General features: G+C 38.5%; 1 protein-coding gene across 1 annotated transcript; it reads right to left on the bottom strand.

The window, feature by feature from the left end:
- Window positions 1–472: 472 nt before the first annotated feature.
- On the bottom strand, window positions 473–9,427 carry lipca (lipase, hepatic a). Its single transcript, XM_069523829.1, has 9 exons — window positions 9,147–9,427; window positions 6,769–6,947; window positions 5,704–5,883; window positions 5,464–5,581; window positions 5,084–5,317; window positions 3,611–3,853; window positions 2,515–2,629; window positions 1,973–2,191; window positions 473–1,140 (listed from the first exon to the last, which is right to left on the bottom strand). The coding sequence occupies exons 1-9, from the start codon at window positions 9,226–9,228 to the stop codon at window positions 1,023–1,025; spliced, it is 1,488 nt and encodes a 495-aa protein (XP_069379930.1). The 5' UTR covers window positions 9,229–9,427; the 3' UTR covers window positions 473–1,022.
- Between the last annotated feature and the right edge of the window lie 2,340 nt (window positions 9,428–11,767).

The following is an 11,767-nucleotide window of genomic DNA, read 5'->3' as shown; positions in this document are numbered from 1 at the left end:
TAGCAAAAGGTACCATGACATGTTGTGTGTGTCTTTTAAGACAAGTTTACGATTGAAATGTTTTTTACAAGTTTCCTTCTTCTCAGTATAAAGTTTGACAGTAGCGGAGGTGGTGATTGGTCGGATCCTGCAGCATTTGGATCTTCTCATGCAGTCAGACACGATGGTCTGACATGAGCTCACGTTAACTGTCTCTGTGATTAAACCTGAGTTTACTGCCTTCAGTTTGCCTTCAGCGAACCCCTCTGGGGTCACCACTCGCTGAATACTACCATTTGGATCTTTCTGCTGAATTTCTGTTTACTGACTGAGCTTTGACTTTTATTATTTGTTGGACATTAACTCAAACTCTACAGTTCACAAGTTCTTGTTTGTTGTCCTCTGTTATCTTGTGACAGTCTGGTTCTGAGTTTGTCAGTGTTTAAATAAGATCCACCTTCACAGATGAGGAGAGAAAGCTCGGACCACCAGATAGAATAGAAAAGAAGTGTAGATTTATTGCTTTGGTATGATTTTGAGTCACAATATATTCATATAAAGTTATTGGCAAGACTTGTGTATGTTTTTAAATTATGAGATTGATAATTTTACATAGAAAATTAGACACTTTAAAAAAACAAAACACGTACACTGCATTAACGTCATCAAAAGGTTGTTGAACTTCTGACTTTGTTCACTGTCTGGTTAATATTTAAATTGGCAAACTTTCAACTGTTTAAGAAATGTGTTTGTGGACAGAGATGTAAATCTGCACATGCTGGACTCTAAAAAATGATATCATATATTCAAACATCAGATTGCTGTAAATTGTAAACACAGTTTACAAACATTGCTAGTTTGCTTTCTAGCCTCAGTAACACTATTTGTAATATTAGTTTAGTGCCACATCTTTCAAAAAATACAATGAATATTTTCTATTGTGCTCCCTAAATCTGCACAGCAGAATCTCATCCCGTTGTGACCTGGTGGAACACCCTTTAGAGATCTTGAGTCTGGAACATATTGAAGGAACCCACACAGGTCTACTGGTTGAGCTTTCTTCTGCGCTGTCTTGGCGTCTCGTCTTTGCAGCGCACAAACACTTTATCTTGTGACAGCTCGACATGTTGCTCGTTGTCTGTCATGGCACAAAAAGAGGTTCTGGAAAACAAAAACAATGTTGGCATGAGTGGGACCTGTGGTTAGGAAACAATCCACTAGGTGGCGTTAAAAGACTGCGATAGTTAAGATGTGGAAGGTTTTTTTATATTTATACTGGAACATTTAATTATGCATTAAATTAAATAACTCAAGTATTAACAATCCTCTGAAAATAACAATTATTAAACTTGTCCTTCTATCTTACAGTACAGTGTATTCACTCATTGTACTTAAGTACAATTATTCTTTTTATAATTTATGTTCATTAATTATTATCATTATTATATACTATTTCTGTCAATCTGTACCAATACATACATGTTATAGTAGTAATATAGTCTTTTATTTACTACCCCACATTTTAATAAGTAACTTTTGCTGTGATTTTTCTTGCATTGTGGTGTTTGTAGTCTGGATACTTGTTTGGTTACATGTCTATACCACCACCGTTAGTCCAACAACCTGACCACATTGTGTAATAAAGCATGGTGTGTTGTATGTTGTTGGAGGGTTGTGCGACATGTTTGATTTTCTTGACCTCACACTCTCTCTGCACTTTGCACATAACAAAGAAGCTGATGCTCTAAACTACCAGCAGGTTACATTTAAAATGCTGCTTACATCTTAATGTTACACTGTAAAATGACATTAAGTTTCAAAATTACATAAAAACTTTTTGATCACTTGACGCAAATCAAAGTGATGTTAAATGTGACGCTTCAACAACCTTCATTGCAAGTGTGCATAGTTTTCATGTTTCTGTGTGGAAAGAAAAAGGAATTTGTGCAATAAGATTTGAAGTTCTGTAATTTACAGTGAAGAGGACTTTTACCTTTTCTGCGTCTCGCCAGATTTGATGCTGATCTTTTTCACAGTCAGCAGTGGTTTTCCCTCTCGGCCGCCCCAGGGCATGATGGTCTGCATCCGGCTCCACACGTTCTTCCACAGGGCCGGTCGCTCCCAGTGCAATCTGAGCAGCATCAGATCACCCAAGTCTCGGTCCAGGGTGATCAGGAAGGTGTAGGTCTTATTACCCGAGATCTTTTCGTTGCTGAAGTGGAAAGTAAAGAGAGAGAAAGATGATTATAGCAGAGAACATCCTGCAAAAGGCCGTCACGTTTCTTCACAACAAAGCAAAGACACTCTTTGATACACAGAATACAAGGGATCACACACTTGTCAGGGAATAGTGTCTCAAGTAAATAATTTAATCTATCGTCCCCATTTCTAGCTCTCTTTCATGCAGGGGCTCGCTTTTTATCGCTATGGTGTTGAGAGCCCATCTGCATTTTGCATGTATCCGAGAGTTCAGGGTTCACTGAGCATCGATGTGATGCAATGTAAGTCCGATGGGAGGTTGGTACAGGAACTCACAAGGAGATACGGAGGTTTCCACTCTCCTCCTGCGTTCCGGTGATGAAGAGGCGGAGAGAGGGCTCCATCCTCTCCATCTGGTTGACAAACTGGATCCTAAACTGGTAATGATAGACTTCAGAGGACAAGTAGGAGCAGAGGAGATGAAGACAGAAAAGTGTGATTACAACTGGTGATTATGTGAGACTGTGAATCAATTCCATTCTGATGATTAATAAGAATAATTGATGCATTATCCATCCAAAGCACCCATGTCATATCTCATCATATTATAATGCAAATTGTATTAATATACTTTACTTTTCACACATTACATATAGTACTTCTTTCAAATTGTAATCTATTTATTGTTTTCCCTCTCTTTATTTCTGTTCCCCAAAGGAGAAGTACTCAGACCTGTGACTTCAGTAAAAGAAGCAATATCAGAGTAGAAGTTACAAGTAAAGATCATATTTTGTAAAGCTGGTAAATGTGTGGAACATTTTACTTAATCAGTATATGGCTGGGTTATGAACTGACACCATCAACTGACTAGTATCTTAACCCACAACACATTAATGTATATTTTCCTGAATCTGCAAAGTTATACGTTTTCAAATTGTTGAAGTGATGTTAAAGTATAAATTAGCAGAAAATAGATATGGCCACCAACAAAAATGATTAATTCAAGTATTTCAATTTGAATTTAAGTAGTGGAATTTGCAAAGTATTAAGCAAAAACCAATTTCCATGGAATTTTTGTGCAGGGCGGCTCCAGGATCTTTTTTTTCCACTTCCTTTAACATTGCAGGTTTTTTTCTCAACATTTTCAATGATTTCTCAGAAAATAACTGTGAATGTTGTTGGAAAATGTATTTTCATGAGGAGGACTGCAGGGCCTCAGTGGATGTATGAGCTCTACTCTCATTCTCTGATGATGCTGCATATCTTTATGCACTACTGTTGGATCCCTCTCAGTTGATCAGTTCAGGCTGTTTATATCTGTAGGATGATTGATTTTACAAGAACGAAATGCAGAACTGTTTGGAGATCTGAGATTTGTATAGAAATGTACTTTGGGGCTATTTGGTTGAAATCATGAGGAACATCCACATACGTTTGTAAGGCATCCGAGGACGTGTTTTCAGGAAGAGCCTCTTGTGTCTTGTGCTGGGAACCTTCTTGATACCGTAGCCCAGTGTGTTGCAGCGATTCTTCCGACAGTCCAGACACGCACCGTGGTCGAAAGCGCTCTTATCGGTGCAGCTGTAGGCCGTGCTCTGCTTGTCTTTGTTCTGCAGGGAGTCAATGAATAGATGGACGGAGCGTTCATGAGCACATTTCACTGTCTGCTCGAAACCTTTGGGAGGAAACAAACATATGGTGGACATTTAAAAAAGAGTTCTTGAAACAACCTTTAACAGATCAATTCCACACAACATGTGGGTTGGAAGACTGTGGCTTGAATCACAATGTCTGGTGGATTGAGTTCATTATCAGCAAATCCTGACATTGATCAGACTGTCCCTCCGTCGTGGCTCCTAAAAGAGTCTCATTAAGTGTGACACTGGTCTGCTCTTTTCTCTTGCAGCCTGGAGGCAGCTCAGCTCAGAGCGATGGACGGAGCAGAGGAGGGCACATGTTGCTAATTAGCTCCTGGGGATGACAGATGCTTTAATGTGGTTCTCACTGTCACATATGATGTGGATGTGTTTTGGATTGAGAAGTACCATAAATCCCACAGCCGCTTAGAGGAAATTAAATGCATCTGCTTCGACGCTGAACTAGAAACTGTCAACAAGCAAAAGATGAACCGGTGCCCAAGATATGGCTTCTAAACCAGTGTTTTGAGGTGGCAAGAGCTATTAAGATAAAAAAAATATTATGATAGAGCAGAGGAGGAGGCAAACCAGGGAGCAGTTAGGCTGCACAACACATTGCTCAGATGCAGAATGGTCTGAAAAAAAACTCTCTACAATCTCACAAAAACTAAAATCCTCCAAAAAAAGCACAAAATAAACAGATACGTGGAATAAAAAGAGTTCACTCTTGTTCTGAAGGTAACTTAAAGCGAGAACTCAATGTAGAAAAGTCAGGAACCTTTTTGAGTTTTATTCATGGTTCCCAGAGGTTGAATCGTGATGTTGTGGTTAATAGTGGGACCTTTCTTACGCCACCGTATCAAAGTCCACTGGGTAGAATGTCATGAAATGAACTCCTGAAACGTACTGAGCACATTCATTCTCCCCAGAGGATGGACTCTTCAAATCATTTATTCAGCTTTAGTGCAAAGCTGCTGATTTGAAGATGATCTGTTAATACATTACTGTGATGCCAGGGAAACCCAATGAGTGGATTGTCATAATTTTTTTGGCATGTTCATTATTCTCAGAGGATAAACTTTTTTGATTTTGTAAATACCACAGTTTTTCCTCTGACCTCACCTTTGCATTTTTCGTCACTACTGCAATGACTAGAGCAGGAGCTTTTTTCTCTGTGACATTTTGGTTCCATATGGTTTAATACACATTCCCAGAGGACATACACTACATATATTTTCTGAGGGGTTTCAGTGTGTTCTTTATCGTACCCATAAGCCCGTACTGGGTTATGTGCTCGTAAATGTTTTGCAGGTCACATCCTGGTTGGAAGTCTCCTCCGTTAGGGTAAAAGTCATAATGTGCCACTGCTTGTTTGATGCCCACACTGAGGCCCATCCGTTCCTGGGTGAAGGTGTGGATGGCGTCCACAAATTCAGCGTCATCTGGGGAGAGTCTGTCTGAGGGAGACATGCCTTCAAACAGTGGCCCTGCTGGATCCAGACCTGGACAAATCAACAATATTCAACTTGAAGCTTTTGTTTTAGAATACAGAATCAGAAAGTTCATTATCCTTATACAAATTATGTTTTTGGCCAGAGAGACCTAAGCTAGCACAACACAACTACAAACCAGCCGTGGAAAAACTCACCAGTGATTCTTCCAATCTTGTCCGGACCTTCCAGATAACTTCCTGCAAATCCAGAGATGTGAGCGCCAAGGCTGTAGCCAATCAAATGAGCTTTTCTCAGTGGGTACTGGTACTGTTCCTGTTTTGGACAGATATTTGACATTTTCTTGTCAACTGCACTACATTCATGTTTGGTCAATAGTGTTTCCTCTGAAACACGATTTTAAATGTAATGGCCCAGAAATCCCCTCCCCCCCTGACCTGAAGTGAGTGCAGCAGATGAGCTATGTCCTTCCCCACAGTGCGGGTGCTCTGAGCTGCAGTGGGGTAGTGCTGGTGAGCCAGGGACAGCCAGTCAGTGATCACCACGTTGACATCTCTCAGATTGGTCTTCAGGGCTGTGGCTAACCTGAGCACCCAGCTCTCCATCATACCATCCACCTGAGGGAAACTGCTGCTTAGACATGTGTCTTATCTCCTAGTTAGAACATCCATCCATTCATCTGGACCACTCATCCATCCATTCATTAAATACACCACTCATCCATCCATCCACTATATACACCACTCATCCATCCATCCATTATGTACACCACTCATCCATCCATCCACTATATACACCACTCATCCATCCATTCATTATATACACCACTCATCCATCCATCCATCCATTATGTACACCACTCATCCATCCATTCATTATGTACCACTCATCCATCCATTCATTATATACACCACTCATCCATCCATCCATCCAGTATGTACCACTCATCCATCCATCCAGTATGTACCACTCATCCATCCATTCATTATGTACCACTCATCCATCTATTGTATTCACCACTCAATTATCCATTGATCTATACCACTCATCCATTATTTATACTTCTCATCTATCCATCCAGTCATTATATATACCACTCATCCATCCATCCATCCATTATATACCAATCACCCATCTATACCACTCATCAACCCATCCATCTGAAAAGTCACATTTTTTAATAAATCTGATTCAGGCAATTATTTGCAGGCACTTCAGAATATTTCTGTTTGTCATTATCTCAGTATTTTGAACATGTTCTTTCTCGTGGTCGAGCTCCACATTTTAAAAACAGCCCAGTGTCACTTCTCAGTGACTGAACCTTCAGTCATGGAGACGAGGCCCACCGAGCTGTTTTTAGTGTATGCTCCTAATCTGAGAGCACCCACCTCTGTTTGCAGAGGGGCTGAAGTGCAAGAGATTACTTCTACGCAGTGAGCTCCATGTTTTGTATGCAGTGGTTCAGGTCGGCGAAGCGTGAGGAGAGCAGGAGTTGACCTTACCGACCACCCGTGAGTGATGATGATGAGGGGATTACTGCTGTTGAAGCCACAGGAGGTGAGAGTGTGCAGCTGCAGAGGGTCCAGTGTGCAGGTGTCCTCACCTTCTAAAAACAGCCCGAAGAACGAGCTGCTGACAAAAGGCTCCATCACCTTCAGGACTGTGCTCCGCTCCGAGTCCACTGCAAGCACAGAAGTTATCTGGGTACTCTTCAGGGGTCTGAAGTCAGTATCAAATTGTCTCTTTTTTTTAATCATACATCTTAGATTGTTTTACAGATGAGTCGTTTTATTCTATGTTATTTATCTATTCAATAATTAATTGACTTATTAACTGCCTCTGAATCATTTTCACTAAAATTCCTCACTTTTTAACTCTGGTTTTACTTATTCGTCTTTTAGTTGTTTTATCTTTATCCTTTTCACATCTCTTTTATCATTTTATTATCTTCCCCTCATAATTTTATCTCTTTTTATTTAATTATCTCTCTATTTATACTTTGTACATTGTTTTAAAGATACATCCTCTTATTTAGCTTTCGCTATAATACCCCATGGTTTTTGTCTTTAACCTTTTTCATTTCTTTTAGTATTTTATTATTTAATCTTCTTATATTATATTACATTATATTATCATGTTATCTCTTTGGTTTCCTCCTTTGAAAGATTTTTAGATTTATGATAGCATTCCTCAGTTCCTGTTAATTGTCTTACTCTGCATGTGCAGGGATGGAGTGGAGATTGGTCGGGGTTTAATTTTGTTTTTATTAAAGCACTTTGAATAACATTATTTGTATGATAATCAAATATTGATTGAATGATGACAGATCATGCTGAAATACTGATGCACTTATTTTGAAGTGAATAATTACAACAGGAAACCTTACTTTGTTTGTCCATTCGAGAGCCAAGAAATAGTTTTAACTCGTGTATTGACGAGATTATCTGAGAGTAAATAAAGAGAAATCTGAACCGTCACTGACACCATCTCAGAGGCACTTTGCTGTGTTCTGGAGTCATGCAGACCTCTTTGGCAGATGCACACAGATATCACTTGACAAAAACAAGTGAGTCTTAGCCAGACTCCCTCATTGAATAATCCCTCCGCTTTTAAAATGTTAAGACCACCGCAGAAACCTCACAAGTCCCCCTCGCAATCATTACAGATCCTGCTCCAACGAAATCGATCATTACATTTCCTTTATCGTTCGCCATTGATTTCTGTCCAGCATATTTATTATTCTAACATTTTTTATGTTAGAATAAGAAATTATTTTTCACCCAGGGTGATCAGTGACAGAGCTGTCAACGGATGAGCTCTGGTTGTTGAGATGAAGCCTATGACAACATCTCAGCAGTAAAAGTAATGACAGTAATTATCCCTCCATCAGTCATCTTAAGTGTCTCTGTTAAATAAATGTTTTTGCTGTGTCTCCTCCCTGTTATGACTTTTTTCCACATGAACATGGAGAGCACATAAACCAGTCTGACTCATTATAAGTCATTATAGAGCATAAACACTGTAATTAAAAAAGTGCTCTTTATCAGTCGTGCTCTACCACAGCAGTGTTCGCAGTTATGCTTAATGTAAAAAAATTAATGTTTGCATGCTGTGACTGAAGAGCTTTTCTCAGCTGAGTACAGAGACAATTGACTGAATGATTTGTTTTGCATTTTCATAAATTTTATGTAATGACATTTTTATTTTATTAAAATTCTTTAAAATAAAAATATTAAAAACAAAGTGTATCTGTAAGAAAACTAAATGACAAAAACCTAAACACATCAGACCTAACATTGTTCAGGCCTACAATATTTTCAGCAACTATGTTTTTTCACAACAGAACGGATATGAAGAAATGTAGAAACAGCTTCTTACTTGTGTCATTAGTTGATTCCAGTGTTGGATTTAAAATAAAATATAAGATAAAACAGAAGAACTGAAAGTTTACATCCAGTAGCTACATGTGGTGAAATCTGGCAGTAAAAACCAAGTTTAAAGGGTCAAAGGCCCAATTTTTAAACTGCAGTTTGGTGATAGGTCTGAAAACTGCGTCACCAGGAGTTTATCAGAAATAAATTCATTCATTATTTATATCATTGTTCAAGGAAATTGAAATGGCTTCAATTATATTCAGGAGGCATTATATTTTTCCACATTTGTCCAATATTAAATCAAATTAATAACCCAGTTCCATCACTATGTATAGCATGAAAGTGACCAAACCACCAGGGATCCATCTGTCCTCTGTATTGTCTGTTGATGTGTAGCTGTGATCCATTAATTTGATAGATTTTTCATTCATTGATTAATTGACAAAAGCAACAATTGTCTTGATCGCACCTCTGTGGGATGATTTCAAACATGACGTTTGACTCACCTGCTCTGTTCCCTTTGATTTTCTTCCCTTCACTGAAGTGATAGGTTAACAGCAAGCAGCAGAGGATTTTAACCACAGACATGACGCCCCACAGACACTTCTCCACTTCCTTTATACCAACGCTCCTCTCACAGGTGAGGAGCTCAGGGGGGGAGAAATGCAGATAATGTAGAGTCTGAGGGTGAGATCCTTCTGTCAGTGGAGTAGAAGCTGATTCAGAGACGTCTCATCACTGTCCTGCGTGTGGGGAATGCATTGTACTGTACTGTACAGAGGGAGAGAGGACAGCAGCAGTATTGGTTTATGGATCAGGAGGATTTTGTCTCGTCCTGATTGGCCGAGCTGTGTAGATCAAACACATTGTGAAAGAGCTGAGTTATGAACTGTGAGGGGGTGTTGTACAATGTGCTGATAATGACTGAGAGTTCGAAATGACCCTAAATCCTAATGTCAGTACACGGCCCACCTCTCTGAAACTGCCTTTCCACACGAATTAAAAAATCAACGATCCCTCAGTTAAAGGCTAAAACAACAGACAGACAAATATGAATGAGTAAATCCACGACTGAAGATTTAGATGTGGATTTTTCTTATGTGGTAGGATTCAGTAAAATCAATGATTTGTGACTGGCTACATGTACTATCACCTTTACACTGGAGTGTTCTGAAGTATCAGTTTGTTTCAGGTTATATTGTGTGAGTAAGCACAGTACACACGTGGTTAATGATCACACAGTAGTCACAGAGAGCCTTCGATAGAGACAAATCACACTCACATTTAAAACATGTTCTGTCTGTCTAAATTTGTAGATATTAAGAAACAAATAAATCTCTAATAAATCTTAAAGACTTAAAAATGACCTTAATCAATGTTCTGGATATTTATTATTTTGTACATGAATACTTATAGTTTAATAAAAAACAATAGATATTTTTTGTACTATTTTTCAATGTACAGAGGATACAATTCAAATAAAAGTGAACCTGCAGCAGCCCAGGTTCAGCTCCGGCCTGTGGCCATCTCTGTAATGTCCTCCCCCACTCTCTCTCTGTCCTCCTTTCACAGCTTGCTGTCCTTCCTATCAATAATAATAATAATAATAAAAGCCCCAAAAATATACTTTAAAAAAAATTAAGTAAATGTAGCTCAATGAATTCTTGATGTTTCGAAGAAGTGTTTGTCCCTGACATACCACATCAAACTGTTATATTTTTGGAGTCATTGTCACGTCTTGTTTTTCTGCCTAATTGTCAATAATTCATAAAAAAAAAAGTCAACTGCCAATTAACTTTCTATATTTCTTTCTGTTTTCAAATTGGTCAGGATGAGCCTCACTTTAATGGTTGTCGTCAACGACTTCTCAGACTCTTTTCAAACTCATATGAGTCCAAATCAAAAATCATCATCATATATTTCACACCATTATTTCTGTTGAGTTTAAAGGTTCAGTGTGAAGAATTTTGTGATATGTAGTGTTGAAATTGCATGTTGCAGCTGAACACCCCTCACCTCACAGCCTTCAGTTTTCATAAAAACTCAAAAGATGTTTAGTTTGTCCAGTTTGGACTAATGTAAAAAACATGGCGGCCTCCATAGAGGGGGTCCCCTTGATGTAAATATAAAGTATTTAAATATAAAGGGTCTTTTCCTTTTCTTTTTTACAAGCAGAGGATAACAAACACTTTATTAACAGCAAAACATTTTATAAATATGAATCAATATCAATTATGTTCCACACTGTGTTTATTTGATGTATTAACAAAAGACAGTAAATCAGCTCAGTATTCACACATAAACACACGCAGACACATTGTTTTCATAGTTCTGGCTCCAGTGACACGAACCATGAACTGAATAACATGTCACACTGTAAACACACGACTGTCTGTAAAGGCTCAACTCAGTTCAGCAGCAGAAGAGTTAAAGTCAGTTTGCCTAATGTGTGATGTCACATCTGCAGGTGAACAGTTTAGCAAACATGATGAACCTTTGCTTTTCCAAGTACTGTGTGTGTGTGTCTGTGTGTGTGTGTGTGTGTGTGTGTGTGTGTGTGTTTGCATGTGTCCAAACACTATAATTTTTGATTAACAGTGACTCTTCTTAAAAAAAAATGCATACAAATACTATTCTCAAACTAGAATACTACAAATCATGCCAAGAAGAAAGAGAGCGAAGACAGAAAACTCGTAGCGGGTGTCATCCATCATTAATGTGAAGCAGATATTATTTAAGTCAAAGAAAGGATGCACTCTGTGGGAAGATCCCTGAACCACTGACCTGTGAAAAGTTATGTAAGCTCTCTCAGTTGTCTTCTTTTAAATTTTAATGTATCACTGCTTTAATTCCACTGATGATTCATGGCCATGCATTGACCTACTGGGGTGACTCTGGACTGGAGATATGACTGAAGATTTTACATGTAGAATTAATGCTTGACTTTATCAGCCTGATATTTGTGTTAATCTGTCATAAACTACATTTAGCGCCATATTTCAGTTAATTGAGGATGTCTTGTTTAGTTTTTTTTATGGTTATATGGGTTATAAGTAGTGGTAAGGACTAAATTTAATGTAAACATTAAATTAATGTAAAAGTCCTCGAGGGTGACATCAACAACAGA

Source organism: Paralichthys olivaceus, chromosome 1 (assembly GCF_024713975.1).
Source record: "Paralichthys olivaceus isolate ysfri-2021 chromosome 1, ASM2471397v2, whole genome shotgun sequence".
Classification (NCBI taxonomy): Eukaryota; Metazoa; Chordata; class Actinopteri; order Pleuronectiformes; family Paralichthyidae; genus Paralichthys; species Paralichthys olivaceus.
The sequence above is the reverse complement of the archived record's forward strand: the minus strand, read 5'-3'. Positions and strand labels throughout refer to the sequence as shown.

Coding starts and splice junctions, on each gene's coding strand:
- lipca (XM_069523829.1), bottom strand. CDS start 9,228: ATGTCTGTGGTTAAAATCCTCTGCTGCTTGCTGTTAACCTATCACTTC. Junction 6,948..9,146: donor AATCAAAGGGAACAGAGCAG/GTGAGTCAAACG, acceptor CTGTGCTTGCAG/TGGACTCGGAGCGGAGCACA. Junction 3,854..5,083: donor AACCCAGTACGGGCTTATGG/GTACGATAAAGA, acceptor TTCCTCCCAAAG/GTTTCGAGCAGACAGTGAAA.